At 37.8% G+C, this 16,739-nt stretch overlaps 1 protein-coding gene across 1 annotated transcript; it reads left to right on the top strand.

The window, feature by feature from the left end:
- Positions 1-1,149: 1,149 nt before the first annotated feature.
- Positions 1,150-14,527, top strand: LOC139749805 (cyclin-dependent kinases regulatory subunit-like). The gene is made up of 3 exons (XM_071664077.1): positions 1,150-1,344; positions 5,436-5,563; positions 8,193-14,527. The coding sequence occupies exons 1-3, from the start codon at positions 1,286-1,288 to the stop codon at positions 8,264-8,266; spliced, it is 261 nt and encodes an 86-aa protein (XP_071520178.1). The 5' UTR covers positions 1,150-1,285; the 3' UTR covers positions 8,267-14,527.
- Positions 14,528-16,739: the final 2,212 nt, after the last annotated feature.

Here is a 16,739-nt window from a genome sequence, read left to right as displayed (position 1 = left end):
CAGACCCTCTAGAGGATCGGTCCCCGGGGATTTTACCCCGGTATCCCAGTCCTCCCGTTGAACCTCAGGTGTGACATTCACAATGGAATGTGAATCATGAGTGCAGGCAAAAGAGACATAAAAGCGACGCATCACTTGGGTGTGAATTATAACTGCGGACAAGAACGGCTTTATAATGACACGGGGAAATAGAGGCTTCTTTTAATATGCTAACTGGACATTTGTCCTAATGGAACCTATTGCCTCTCCAGCGCTGAAAGGAAAATCTTCAAATGCACCCCCAATGGACAATGATAAACTGATCCCTGTCCCAAAGTCTTAGGAATTTAAGTGGACTATGAATACGGACGAGAAGCGACGCAGGGGTTAATATATATTACATAAATGAGAAAAAAAGTCAATGCATTCAGGATGTAGATATTTTCCTTCATACACTTCATCAAAGTGCAGATGCTTTTCTTAGAGTAGAACTTGTTGCGAGCAGAGTTTTAGTATACAGTACCGAAATTTGAGCTGATAACAGTTATGTGTATTGAGACTAGACTCACTTCAAAGTATAACTAAAACTGACAGGGAGTATCGCCATCCAATTTTGCGTATACGTTCTGTGGTTACATAACGCCTAATGCTCTGCGTTACAAATTATTTTACAGGCAGAGTTCCTTTTACAAGTAACAAAACAATCATTCCCTTAAGACAACTGTACTTCGTTGTATAATACATAGACGAAGTGATACAAATCAAGACTTATTGCCCAGGATATAAAGAAATTGCATAAACATCTTGAATCCTTGGGATGTCCTTGCTCCTTTCTCGATCAAGTCTGTCCTCCTCCTCCAGATTTAACGCGCTATATGATGACGGTGGTTAACGAAGAAAAATGAGAGTGAATAGTATAGTAGCCCAAGATTTAAGGACGTTTCAGAGCCTTGTGCTACATTTGAGCACAAGTGAATATGATGATCTCAACAGCGTCACATCAGTAATTGTTTCAGGATGGGAAAATATGACGTCACGTTTTCTTTATATGAAAATGCAGGACTTTTCTGTGGTTTATCTTGTTTAGGGAAAACAGAGTTGTTATTTAAGAAGTTCAATTTTTTCTCAGAAGTATTTTTAGAAGGTTATGCAACCCACAGTTTATTAGATAAGTTAGGAGGACGGGATGTTTCGTTCCTGAATCAACACCTGCAAGGACTCTGGTAGCCAATCAGGTGGCAGAAGACGGATAGACATTTTAGTGGTACAATTTTCAAGTGACACGGTGACCCAGCTTACCCGAATCATGAAAACGGATCAGATTCAGTACTCGGAGAAATACAACGACGACAAGTATGAGTACAGGTGAGCTTGATTATATGTAGAATCTGTGCCTTTAAATGATTGGCTTTGTGACGTGAGCAAACAAACGCACATGGTGGATGTAAATAAACAAGGGCTCACAAAGCCCGGGTGCCTTTCCGATTTTCCCCATCTTGGTTCTGTGATTCATAATGCATTATCTGACAATATTCACATTATATCATGTATCGTTGACCCTCATGCTGAATTGCGAGAGATTAGATTATCATCAGTATGAAAAACTTGAAGTTTTGAGGTTAGGTTGGTATGAGTTTTTTATTATTATTGTTAATATTATTATTATTATTATTATTATTATTATTATTATTATTATTGATTCTTGACCTTGTGAAATAGGAAAACTAGAAGTACTGATTCATTATTAGAATTTAAGTATAGGTATTGAGGTGCATAAATGTGAATTTCTGATTCTTTATCATAGAGGCGAGGTGATTAGAAGTCTTACTTAGCTACCGGTATATGTTGAATCATATACCCTTGGCATGAGAAAATGTATGCTACTGCCTCCCTTTAGTTTATTATTACCCTCAGGGGCAGGGAGGGGAGGAATGTTTGCACAACATTTGAGGCACTAGCTGCAAGGTCAGTTGACCTAACCTGTCTCCTTATTATAATACTAGAGTAACATAACTTTAGATAATCATTGTAGCTAAAGTCTACCTCATCAAGGTTCCATATGCCTCATGATTCAAGATATGCTACTCTTTTTAATGATTACAGTAATTGCTTTTTTGTATCACAGCAGCATGACTGAGTTAGCTTCTAGTGGCTAAGCAGTATTGTCTATTTCTTGACGTTGTGTAATAGATAAGTGATTTAGCTATGTGGTGCAAGTATCCTTGGATTCTGAATGATTTTGTCTTTCAGTGGTAGTGTTTAGAGAATAAGATATGACTGGCAAGCATGATTAGGAGCATTTCCTGTTCTGTGATACTGAGTAAGGCAATAGTGATGAGTGTTATGGAGCATAGTAAATTTTGGTGTTGATTAACGTGCAAGTATTGGAAAAACAAGTATTGAAAAATCGACAGAACCTAATGTAACCTTGTGTAACCTCCCATGGCACTACTTCTGTAGCCAGAAAGCAATTTTTTTTGTAAGGACCATTGCTACTCAAAAGAGAAATGTAGTTACTGTAGAAATTACTATAGAAATGCTTATGTAGAAGCCAGCATTCCATGAATTTATCCATGATAAATTTTACAATTCATACTCAATTTAAGCAGTGCAACGTGGTTCAGTAATTTTTCTTTTTTTAACAATACTGAGACATGAAGTTAGGGGACACTGTGTAATTTGTCTTATAAACCATCCCAGGCTAACTTCCAAACTTGACCCCCTTGCCCTGTACCGCAATGTTGGTTCACTTACCCTCTTCTGTAGGTATTACCTTGGTTTTTGCTCCTGAGAACTGGCTGCTTGTGTGCCTACACCGCTATCTAGACCTCGCAATACTCGGTAAACTGCTGTGTCACATGATTATTGTGTGGCCATCAGCAACTCAAGGGTGGGCCATTTTGATGCCTGCTTCTTTCCCTATACATTGAAGCTTTGGAACTCTCAACCATCTCGTATCTTTCCCTATAACTATAACCTGGCACATTTCAAAAGACAGGTTTTTCTATTTCTCAAAAATTAGTAAATGCTTTCCCTTGTCTTTTCTTTTTCCATTTCATAATTCTCCCTATATTTCAATGAGGGCCTGGCCTTGAAGTTGACTTTTGTTCGTGACCGGAGCCTTTAACGTAAAAATACTATTACTGGGCATAATGATGTGTATTTCAATCATTCTTTACTGTAGGTGTACAGCAGCTAGAGTACTGGGTGAAGATCTTTTTAGGAGAGACAAAGGCCATTCTTTGATCTTCCAGACTGCTTTTTTTGTATGGAGAATTTTCTGGCTAATCTTGAGATATTCAAGGGTGCTGACAACATAGAATCCATCCTTAAGTGACATAAAATTTTTATAGTCCCTTTTTTGTGAATGAAAATGCTCATTCTGTCTCGAACCTTATCCAGAGCAGCTCCATACATGAAGGATAAGCCTGTCATATGAATTCTCTTCCTTCCTGCTGATCATTGTGGAAATCTCAACCTCTTTGCAGCTAATTTTGTTCTTCGTGAATTGTGTCCCTCCCTGTTTGATCATTCATATAACTTCTTGTTTGAGCTGCATTACTTCTAGCTAAAATTGCACATCCTTCATAACAATGCAATGTATTTACACATCACGGTATGCAGTCATTATTGTGTGCAATAGTATGTGTTCCATTATTTATGTACATCTTTATACATTATTTATGTAAATCTACGGCCATATAATCGATGAAAATGGCATGGACGTAGCTTGGAAAAGCTTCACAGAAAACCTTAAAGCAGCAGAGGGAGTATATATATCAGTGCGCAGTAGATGGTCTATTTCTAAAACAAAACCAAGGTGGAGGAACAGTGAAAGAAAAAAATTGCCTGTTGTCTGAGAAAGTAGCCTATAAGAAACTCAGAGAATTCAGTAACCAGCATGATGGAGTAAGATATATAAATTTGTAAAGAGAAAGTAAGAGTCATATGACAAAGTAAATGTCACTATGAAGTGCATATTGCTGAAACTAGCTGAAGAAACTCTAAGAAATTTTGTAAATACTTTCATTTTTTTAATTTGTTTATGGATTGGGTTATTAGGGAGGTGATTGCAAGAGTTTTGGAGAGAGGGGCAAGTATGCAGTCTGTTGTGGGTGAGAGGGCTTGGGAAGTGAGTCTGTTGTTGTTTGCTGATGATATAGTGCTGGTGGCTGATTCAGGTGAGAAACTGCGGAAGCTGGTGACTGAGTTTGGTAGAGTGTGTGAAAGAAGAAATCTGAGAGTAAATGTGAATAAGAGCAAGGTAATTAGATACAGTAGGGTTGAGGGACAAGTCAATTGGGAGGTAAGTTTGAATGGAGAAAAACTGGAGGAAGTAAATTGTTTTAGATATCTGGGAGTGGATTTGGCAGTGGATGGAACCATGGAAGTGGAAGTGAGTCACAGGGTGGGGGAGGGGGTGAAGGTTCTTGGAGCATTGAAGAATATGTGGAAGGCGAGAATGTTATCTCGGAGAGCAAAAATGGGTACGTTTGAAGGAATAGTGGTTCCAACAGTGTTATATGGTTGCAAGGCATTGGCTATAGATAGGGTTACGCGGAGGGTGGATGTGTTGGAAATAAGATGTTTGAGGACAGTATGTGGTGTGAGGTGGTTTGATCGAGTAAGTGATGAAAGGGTAAGAGAGATGTGTGGTAATAAAAAGAGTGTGGTTAAGAGAGCAGAAGAGGGTGAATTCTAATGGTTTGGTCATGTGTAGAGAATGAGTGAGGAAAGATTGACGAAGAGGATATGTGTGTCAGAGGTGGGGGGAACGAGGAGAAGTGGGTGATGAAATTGGAAGTGGAAGGATAGAGTGAAAAAGATTTTGAGCGATCTGGGCCTAAACATGCTGGAGGATGAAAGGTGTGCCAGGAATAGAGTGAATTGGAATGATGTGGTATACCGAGGTCGACGTGCTGTCAATGGATTGAACCTGGGCATGTGAAGCATCTGGGGTAAACCATGGAAAGTTTTATGGAGCCTGGATGTGGAAAGGAAGCTGTGGTTTCGGTGTAGTGTACATGACAGCTAGGACTGAGTGTGAATGCATGTGGCCTTTGTTGTCTTTTACTAGCGCTACCTTGCGTACATGCAGGGGAGGGGGTGTCATTTCATGTGTGGCAGGGTGGTGACGGGAGTGAGTAAGGGCAGCAAGTATGAATTATGTACATGTGTATATATGTAAATGTCAGTGTATGTTGAAATGTATAGGTATGTATATGTGCGTGTGTGGACGTGTATGTATATACATGTGTATGTGGGTGGGTTGGGCCATTCTTTTATCTGTTTCCTTGCGCTGCCTCGCTAATGCGGGAGACAGCGACAAAGTATAGTAAATAAAGAATAACTTTCCTTTGTCTCTTCTTTTTCTCTTTCATAATCCCCTGTATATTTTGAATAAGACACCGTCTTGGTGTACTGGGTCATTTTGTGATTGCTACGTCTCCTTATAGACATGTGACTCTACCAAGTGACGTGGCAAAGTTAGTGCCTAAAACTCATTTGATGACGGAATCAGAATGGCGCAACCTTGGAGTACAGCAATCTCCTGGTTGGGTCCACTACCTTGTTCATAGCCCAGGTATGTTTCTCTGTTATTATTGTTTAACTCTTCTGTAAATTCTTCTTTATGTGTATGGGTAGGGAGCTTTATGCTCATAGGTACCCACAATGTATTCTTGGTTTTCATTTGATAGGCCTTGAGATTTCTGTTGCTGTTCAGTTTTACTTCCTTTTTGCTTATCTTGATCCATGGTTACTATGTTGCTAAAGAAATGCTTCTTTCCTGCAATTCCATACTTTTGCCTAACTTCCAAATAACCCTCATGTTCTGACCCAAGAGAACTGTTCTCTGTTGATACTATTATGGCTTTACACATAATTATCTATTTGCACAGGATGAGAATAGAGTTCTGTACTTGTAAGCCCCATGTAATGAACTTCTCTTTACTTGTAATAACATTCTGCCATTAGGCACAGCAATCACATATATATTTGTTATAACCATAACCTGTTGTGCATTTGAAAATGGAGATTTATCCTCAACAATTAGGTTTTTGCATATTCCAGTGCTATTCATATTTACTTCCTCTTTGTTTTGCATGCTTCAGATGTCACGATTCAGTTCCTTAAGAAATTCTTCCATATACATCCCTACACACTTTACCTGTATTACTTCCACTTATGTTTACCAATACTCTGGAAGGAGATATAGTAAATTTCACGCGAATTCCCAACACAAAAGCTTCACTTATGTTGTAAATATTTTAGGCAGTTTCTGTTGAACCACGTATCTACAATTCATGCCTCCTAGTATAAAGTCCTATTATACCTGTGTTCTGACTCCTTCACAGTAGACTTCTCAGAACTTTTTTGTTTTTTGCATTGATCTATATTCTTGTTGTGGAACTACCTTTTCCCATTCTTTACTATCAAAGAACTTGATCTCTATATAGTTGCTTTGATTGTATTTCCTCTTATGGTCCTTTGCTCACTGATCCCCCTCCATCTTGTTTCCTACACCAGTCAAAAAAAAGCACTACAGGACCACTTTTTCAAGAAGTGCATTGTATTCACTTTCTTTTGTTTCTGTGCAATTTTGAGTAAAGAAAAGCAAAGCAGAGACAGTGCATCATTTCCCTAGATCTTATGTGCTCCATGGTTTGCTGATAAAGGAAGTTCTTTATACATTCAAGAAACTTTTGTCTTTAGGACAATCTGAAGTTTTCCCCAGGCTATTTCCCTTTAACTGAAATCCCCTCATATCAATACTTTATTATCTTTTAGGAGGGAGTTTGTCATTGCATCTTTCACTATCCTGATTTATTCCTTCATTTGTTTTCAGTTTACATCTCTGGGTCACTGCAGTTCCTGAAGAGTTGTAGACTAACAACACCACTATACACTTCCTTCCCACCATAATTTTACCCATTGTGTGTTGTTTGAAGGTTCTAGCTATTGATACTTATTAGAATTTGATATTGTCTTATATTGATATGATCTTTATCTCCACTGTCCCTACCTGACATTGTGAACACTCTAAGGCAGATGAGCTTAAACCTTAGTTATTTTATTATATTTGTCTCCACTCATACAATACTGGTATTGCTTTCTTAGATGTGGTCTTTGAATTGCAGTTCCTTGCCATTTACCACCAGCCCTCTTGGACTTACTTGTTTATAGAACCATTAGCTTTAGCTTAATGCATTTGGTACCAGTTAGTTCTAGCCCCCTTGAGCTAGAATTGGAATTGTTGTTCCTCCCTCTGACCTGATCCATCTCTCTCTCTCTCTCTCTCTCTCTCTCTCTCTCTCTCTCTCTCTCTCTCTCTCTGATTTGTAACTTTTGAATGATATTCCTTTGATCCCCTCTTTTTGGGCACTTTATTTGCTTATGCAAATTTTGAAATAAATAAGGGGATGTATTAAAGATGTGGTATGGCTGGGAATGCACAGGGAATGAGTGGTAGAGTGGGTGAAATATAATACTTTGAGGTGGTTTATTCATGTGGAAAGAATGCAAGATGGGGAATTTACAAGGAGAGTGTATGACCACATGATTAAAGGGGTTGGTGTGACGGGAAGACCACCGATGACATGGGAAATGTATTAGAGTGGGAGAGTACTGGAGGAAGAGAAATGTTGGAAGAATGTGTGGAATGGTGTATGCGATGGAGGTATGTAAGGACTAGGATAAATGGAGACTCTTGCTGTGGCCACCCCCTTGATCGAAGTTCCCACAGGGAACAGGCATCAGATATATAGATAGATAGCAAATATTGAATGTTACTCTTAGTGGCCCTCTTCTAGTGTCTTGCCTGTATTTTCCCATTATCTTTATTACTTTTATGTGACTTGTATTTATCAAGTCCACCATACAAATAGCATTTTGACATGCTTCCCATCTTTGGCTTTCTTTCCATCTTGTTTAGATGGTCTTCATCCATTGTAAAGATCGCCACAGACTTACACTTGAGAAGCTTCTTCTACACAACTTCCCTCATTTGTGCAATACCTTCTTTTCTGATATTGCCTATAGTTTTCCTATGCCCTCTTTACTTTTTATCTGAAATCATCAATCATCCATGCATTCTCTTACCTCCTTGCTGTTGTGCTTTCTTTTGTTTATCATATAACGACTGGTTGACTTTGCAGGTACCACTATTTATTTATTACGTGCACTTAGTCATAACTTGATATGTTTACCAACAGAGCCTCACATCTTACTGTTCAGGCGACCCCGTACAGATGTGGAAAAAGTGCAGAAGACTGAAAAGATGTCATAATATCGTGGATCTTGTTTTCAAAGGAGTTATTTTTTTGCGGAGTATTTCTTACAAATCTTCACCATGATAAGTCCTTTAGTCAAGACTCAATAGAGTCACCTGAAGCACTAGGTGAAAAATATTCTGTCAGCTTTAGGTTTTCATACAGGTAGAGTAGTTTATATCTTTAACGTGTTACTTTCCTCAGTTACTCTTTATGCTGAGATTTCATTTGTTCACTTATTTTTGGAAAGAGCCTGTGTTAAAAGGAAATATTCAGCAGGAACAAGAATGTATTAAATGTTTGAAAATAAGACCTTTCAATTGATAAGGTTAATGAATAGTACAAATAATTTTTGTCCTTTCTATTTAGAGAAATGCTAAACTGTTCTTCTGTATGTTATAAGATTTATATGTTTCTGTTATCAGATTCAGAATGAAAAAATTTATGAGTGGATATAAGATGTTTATTTTTGTATAGATTAGGATATTAAGTAAAAGATTGTTGTTCCTACATAGAGCTAACCCTATGAGCAGTTTTGTAATGAAATTTCTTCTTGATTTCTGCTGAAGTATTATGTAAGACCATATGCTAAATAAATTCTTATTATTGAAGAGCAAATGTAACAGTTGTAAGATATTGGTTTTACATTGCAACAACTGAAAGCTCCCAGGTCTCGCATGCTTGTGGACTGGAAGCGATTTTTTTAATTGAGAATTTGGTAACCCAGGGCTGTGATTCAGATGCACAGAGTTTTGATATGGTTGCCCCAAATTCTAGTCAGGTACTGCTTGCAGTTTAATAAGTTCCTGCATATTATTTATGTTTTACTGTAAACCTTTTAATAGTTTATTGTCAGCATCATTCAAAAGATATACAGATTTTTTCACATCTTTCCAAAGAACATCATTAAGTTAAGTTGTCATTATTAGAAACAGCTATTGCAGTTAAAAAGTTTTTCAAAAGAAAGATCCTTAAGAGTTTTGAGGTTGATGAAGAGCATAAACATCTTACGATTTTTATTAAAATCACTTACAATAAATGAGGCATGATGGCATGTCTTTGGGGCAACCCTTTTGATCTGTCTTGATTATTAGTCTCATTTTAGCAGTTCTATATGGTCATACTTACATAAAGACAGATACGCTACAACAGTATTCATCTTGTCTGGGCCTTATGTAAAAGAATGATTAACCTTCCATGCTTAGAAAAGGAGAGTCAGTGTTATGTTTTCATTCTGAGCTTCTTTGGCCTTTAAGTAAAGTTAGAAAGAGCATTGCAGTAAAATTTCCTTTTCTTTTCTTGATTTTCAAAACTATAACAGATAACCTGAAAATTTGGGCCTTGGAAAATACAAAAGAATTTCTGTATTTCTGGTACTACCAAACCCATTGAACATCATGGCTTCAAGCATTCCAGCTTAGCAATGCAAACACTGTGTGTACTGAAATGTAACTTCAGGTTCTGTAAACAGTTATTGTGCTGGATTAATGTCATAAGCTTGCAGATCTAAGCTGCTTTGTTTTCCAAAAAAATGACCAAGGTTCCTGATCAGAATATGCTAGGAAGCTTGTTATGCTTCATTCTCTAGGTGGCCTAGCTGGTACAGACACTCAGCACCAAAATAATGATACAAAGGTTCTCACAGTACAGATTTCACCTTATTATGGAACTCAGTTTGTTGCAATGGCACTACACATTTCTCATCCAAACCACTCCAACCACCAAGCCCCAAGTAGAAATATAAAGCTATCCCTTGCCTCACACTTCAACAACCTGTACACACACACACACACACACACACACAATAATGACAAAACATAAAAAGTGAATTGGTCTTACAGCTGCCTTCCCAGCAACTCTTAATCTTCATCCCACCAGACTTACACCCATACAAAACTACACTCCTGAGACATTAAACTGGGATATTTCTTCTGCTTTTTGAACACCACCCATTCCTGCAGCATTGTATATAAATGGCAGTTCAACATATCACATGACCTTTCATGCCTGAGATGCAGCTTCCATAGAGAAGATGCTGCACACTAACTTCTGAATTGTGTTGTACCCACCTCGTACTGACATGCACACGTCACTTCACTCCTTGAACTGTGGTAATGCTTGATGGACATAGTTGGCTTCCTAAGCACTGCAGGAGCCATGTAGAAGGAGTTCCTTGGGCAAGATGGGAAATGTAAAGTTTGCCCACTTTTCCAAGAATTTTATTTTTGTTTTCTTCTGAGCAAACCCCTTAGCTCCTCCAGATATAGATATATACAAGGTAAACAACTCATGTAAGTGTAATACTTCACATCAGTATTCATTTCTGTTTCATAGCCACTCACTGAACATGTGTGTTTGCTGTGTTAATGGTGCATGATAATGTCATACCAATTGGTCAGCCTCTAACCATACCAAAGACAGCACATTCCCATGAATTTTCTTGAAAAGAAATTCCATGGCTTTAGGAAGCCATGATGCATTCATGGGCCTTCCAGGGTGGAGTACATACGTTCAAATCCTGGTTGCGGCAGTCACTTCACAGTCCACCCAGCTGTTCTTTTACCCTTAGGTGTTGGTTAATAAGATGGGTACTTCGCTCAGGTTAGGGTATATATTTGAATATATATAGCGTTAATGGGACAGCCTTGATTAGGGCCTCAGCTGTGGGTGCCATCTCAGCTAACAGAACATAAATAAAAGATATAGAGTACCAGACAGATGATCCTAAATTACTTGAAGATCTGGCTTCAGGTTGCTTAGAGAATGTTTTCATGAACACTGACCTCTCCATGTAGTGCTTTGTGCTTACAGAATTACAAAACTTGTACAGTATAAGTTGAGTGACTAGTGGACAAAATATATTTCTAAAGTAATCATTTCAATATCATATGAATTTTTTTTAATTTGTATGGTGGAATACATCTTTTACAACCTGAAAAACATTTAATTCTCAGGGTTTGAAAGGAAACCTAACTGAGGTAAGGAGTTATTCCCCCTTGCCTTTATATAAGGGCACTATACATGTTCTTTGCTAATTTCCAGGCACTATACATGTTCTTTGCTAGTTTTCAGGCACTGTACCTTGGGCCAAACAAACTTTGAATAGGTGATCAGATTAAAATGTGTTTGCAGTTAGGAAGGGAGGAAGCTGAATGGTTCTAAGCAAAGGTGCATCTGTTCCAAGAATGTTTTATGTCACCATGTTTGTTTATTTTGTTTTTGGACAGGGTGGTATGGAAGGTAAATGCAAGGGTATTAGAGTGAGGGTTGGGTCTATGGGAGATGAATTGTTTACTTTTTTGTAGATGATAAATCTCTTGTGGCAGACTCCAGAGAGAAGCCTCCAGTAGCTGATGATAGAGTTGGGGAGTTTGTGTGAAAGTAAGTTGAGAGTAAATGTGAAAAAAAGTAAGATAATGAGGAACAGCAGGGCAGCAAGACAGAATGTTTAAAGTGTAAGTTGGAATGGAAAGGACTTGGAGCACCTTAGGCACCTGGGAGTGGATGTGTGATAGTGGTTGGAATAATAGGGTGGGAATGACCCATAATGTGGAAGTGCAGGTGAAGGTCCTGGGTACATAAAGGAGTGTGTGGCAAAGATGATAATATTTGAGTGTAAGGCCATGAATCCAAAAGAAACAAAATGGATGAATGTGACCGGAATGAAATAGCACAAGGTAATATGCATTATGAGGTGAAGTGATCATGTATGGAATTATAGTGAAAGAAAGAGGTGTGATATTAAGTGTAGTATGAATGAAAGCAGATCAGAATGTGCTGGAATTGTTCAGAAATTTGTAGAGGATTCATGATGAAAGATTGACCAAGAGGATCTACATCTATGAAGTGTAGGGAGCAAGGGGAGAGAGGGAAGGGATGGAAGAATGCAGTGAAGAAAGTATGGAATAGTAGGGGTTGAACATACAGTTGGGTGTGAGACAATAAATTGGATCGTTGCAATATATGGAGGTGTGTCTTGCCATTGGGCTGAATGAATATGAAGTAGTCAAGATGATGTACTCTGTGGGGTTATGGATTGTAGGTTTTGGTTTTGGTATATCTTATGACTGCTAGGGTGTGGATGTTTGTAACTGTCTGTTTTTTTATGTTCACGATGCTACCTCAATAAGACTGGAAAAGTAAATAAATATCAGAAATATTATTATTATTTTTTCATATGTGTCCACCATTTACTGCATTAGCAAGGTAGCATCAAGAACAAGCAAAGAAATTGCTTAATTCACTCACATCCTCTCTCTAGTGGTCATGTATGATGCACTGAAGCCAGAGCTCCCACTCCGCAATTTGGTTCCACAGACCTTACTATTGTCATTATTATTATTTTCTTTTTAATCCATACACAGTTACTATTTCCTGTGTGAGCAAGGTAGCATCCAGAGCCAAAGAGGAAAAAAGATCCTCATCTGACTCTTTATTCTGTACCTTCTTTTGGAAAGTAACACAAGAAGGGAGGATTTCCAGCCCCCTGCTCTCACCCTTCTTAATCACCTTCTGCAACACACAAGAGATGAGTAGGCAGTATTCTTTTGCCCCCATTATTTTTGTTATTATGATCCATATTATTATTATTATTGTATTTAATATTATCAGTTTTATTACTCATATGATACCTGGGTGCTTTAATGTTGAAACAGTCACTCTAGAATGCTTGAGCCCATGTACATCAGTATTGTGTACTATCTAGCTATACCTTCCTCTTTAGGTATTAAAGTTTTCCCCAAAGCAACATGTGTAAAGGTTGCTGATCACTTTATGTTATTTTTGTAATTCAAAATTTACCTGTTTGACACATGTAAAGGTTGTTTATCACTATTTTACTCTTGTAATTTAAAATTTACTCATCACTTTTAAATCAGTAAATGAATATGCTTTAGTTATTAAAGCAGTGTAAAGAAGTTAGAAAATCAGAGTTAATTTGGCCTTGGTTGATTGATTTAACACTGCATAGGTAATATGTTATTACATGAATGTTAATAATATACCATCCATCCATGGCCTTTTCTAACACAAAAGGTAATCAAATTCTTTGTTAATTTATTTACATGGAATAAGAATTCTCATATATACCCCCTTGTATGAACTTAGCATATGTATACCAATGAAACAATCCAAGTAGTTTTTTTATATTTCCTCATTGATGTTTCTGGCAAATCCAAAAGTTGTCCACTTCATGCACATGGATAATTATTTGAGGATGCAGATTATTATTCTCATCACCAGTTAATGAAATGTACAGCACAGCTTTTTGGATCAGAATCTTTATAATTTCAAAACTGATTAGGGTTTTGGATGATGAGCGATGTACTTTTATAGATTCTGTGAGCAGGGCTGCATCTGCATTTAGGGATCAGAGTCATCAGATTGCTCGAGAGAGACAATGCCACAGAGGGACAGTATCTTATTTTTGATTAAATAAAAATTTTGTCTTCTGTGAAGCTGACTTTATGCTTAGATATGAACGAAGAAAAGTAGTAGTATTAATATTCATATTCCTGGTGTTTTCTTCATCCTGTTTTATGAGGAAAATTTGATCATTGATTTTTATTACATAGATACACATTCAGTTGGTAAAATGTTACATTTTAAGTATAGAAGTTTGGTTCATATGTTAGAACTAGGCACTGACATATTTTCTTTGCTATATGGAGCTGATGATTTTATCTTTTCCCTGCAAGGATCTTGGTAGCTGGGTAAGAAATGTTTCAGTTTCAGTTAAATGCAAATTTTTATCTTATACGAAGCTGACTGAAGTAGCTTGGATAGCCATTTGTATGGTGTTATTATTTGATTAGTAGAAATAGGTAACTGTTTTCTGTTTTTAAGAGGTATGTAATAGTACATTTTAAATTCAGAAGCCACGTTTATTTGTTTAGGCATCACTGTTCTTTCATGGATGTGTGGAGATTATCGTTTCATTATTTATCCTAGCAGGGTCTGAGTAAGTCTAATCAGAGTAATAATTCCCTTGTTCAGTTAGATTGATGATTTTTTGGATTGTCCTATTTTGAGGAAAGTTTATGTATATTCCATATAAGATTAAGGTTCAATAATTCCCATTAGGTGTATTTTCCTATTACCTGTACTATTCATTAATTTGTGTGAAGAAGCTGTTATCTGTATCTTGACTACCACAGGCTTTGGTATTTTTTATTCTACCCATTTTATATTACTAGTACTGCCTTTTGTCCTATGTAAACAAATTAGGAACAGGATATTTTTTACTTTTGTAACTTGGCTAATTAAAATTGAAGATGTGATGTATTGTTTAGTACCTACTTCACTTTTTTTTTTTGTTCCTTCTTTTGGAAAAAAAGTATTACAGTGAGTCTTCTTTTACAACATGCAGGGAATACATATGCAATATTCTCTCACTCATCCCATGCTTGCTATTTCCATGCGAGTGAGGTAATGTCCAGAACAAAAGACTGAGCCTTAAAGGATAAAAGATCTTCATTTGGCTTTTTCCTCTGTTGTTTATTTTGGAAAGTAACACTGGAAGGGTAAGATTTCTGTCCCCCCCTACAACTGCTCCTCTTAGTTGCCTTCTATGACAAGCAGGAGGTTTATGTGTGGAAAGAGAGAGCTATCTTGGAGAGCAAAAATGGGTACATTTGAAGGAATAGTAGCTCCACAATATATGGTTGCGAGGCATAGGCTATAGATAGGGTTGTACAGAGAAGGGTGGATGTGTTGGAAATGAAATGTTTGAGGACAATGTCTGGTGTAAGGTGGTTTGATTAAGTAATGAAAGGGTAAGAGATGTGTAGTATAAAAAGAGTGTGGTTGAGAAAGCAGAAGAGGATGTGTTGAAATGGTTTGGACATATGGAAAGAATGAATGAGGAAAGTTTGACAAAGAGGATATATTTGTCAGAGGTGGAGGGAACAAGGAAAAGTGGGAGATGAAATTGGAGGTGGAAGGATGGGGTGAAAAAGATTTTGAGTGATTGGGGAGAGGCTTGCAAGGAATAGAGTGAATTGGAACGATGTGGTATACTGAAGTTGACGTGCTGTCAATGGACTGAACCAGGGCACGTGATACCTCTGGGGTAAACCATGGAAAGGTCTGTGAGGCCTAGATGTGGATAGGGAGCTGTGGTTTCAGTTCATTACACATGACAGCTACAGACTGACTGTGAATGAATGTATGTATATGATTTTTGTTGGTTACATCCTGTTTTAGGAAGGTTTGTGCTGGGAACAGATGAAGAAAAGGCCTCATTTGCTTATGTCCATTCTCTACCTGTCATGTGTAGTGCACCAAAACCACAGCTTACGTTTTACAGCCTGGCCCCACAAACCTTTCCATGGTTACTCCCAGCTGCTTCATATGCCCAGATTCAGTCCATCAAAAGCATGTAGTCTTTTTACACTGCAGTCACTCTAATGCATGCCTTTCATCCTCTTATATGTTTAGGCCCCAACCACTCAAAATGTTTTTCACTCCATTCTTCCATTTCCAAATTGGTCCCCCCTTCCCTTCTATTTATCCCCTCCACTTTTGACATCTCTCTCTCTCTCTCTGTCCATGTCCAAATCTTTTCAGCTCTGTCAACCATACTCTTCTTATTACCATACCTGTCTTACTCTATCATTATTTACTCCATCAACATCCCTCATACCTTTATTGCCCTCATACATTTCATATCCAACACATCCAGCTTTTTCTATTCATTCTCATATATATCACCTAACTCGCATCTAAACAATATTATTGGGAGTACCATACCTTCAAACATGCCCATTTTTGCTATACCAGATAGTGACCCCCAAACATTCCTCATTGCTCCCAGAACCTTTGTCCCTTCACCCACCCTTTGACTCACCTTTAAAGTGGTTCTATTCCTTGCCATGTCCACTTCCAGGTACTTACCTTACAATGTTTCTCTTCAAAGTTACAACCCCCCCCCCCCCCCCCCCGAAAAGAAAAAAACTGCTAAACCTCGTAACTTTGCTTTTATTCATGTTTACTCCCAACTTCCTGTTTTTTTTCACACTCCCAAACTAACACCAAGTTCGTATATATATGCACCTGACCTAGACAAGTGATGAGAAGCGTGTTTTGAGAGTAGAAGAGTGTGTGTGCCAGTAGTTTTGATGCAAGATTCCGGATGTTGGTGATGAATGGTAAAATGCGTGAGTCATGTGGCATTGAGGGTATAATTAGGGGATACAATGAACATAGGAATAAACATTTTGGGCTACAATGAAAATAGCTGTACAAATCACGAACAAGGTCTGCCATCTCTCTAGCTTGTAAACTTGCATAGGATGCACCAAATGCGAAAGAGTGACATATGCCTTTCAAAATAAACAGTCCTGGTCTATTATTTTTAAACAAGACAGACAATGAATTGTGTGACTCTGTCATTACATTTACCCCAGCTGCTGCAAACCCCATCATGTCATCCTTGTATGGAACTTCATGGTCGTTAAAGAATTTCACGAGTGAATTATGCAATGTGGCATC

Source organism: Panulirus ornatus, chromosome 8 (genome assembly GCF_036320965.1).
Source record: "Panulirus ornatus isolate Po-2019 chromosome 8, ASM3632096v1, whole genome shotgun sequence".
NCBI classification, from domain to species: Eukaryota; Metazoa; Arthropoda; class Malacostraca; order Decapoda; family Palinuridae; genus Panulirus; species Panulirus ornatus.
The sequence above is the reverse complement of the archived record's forward strand: the minus strand, read 5'-3'. Positions and strand labels throughout refer to the sequence as shown.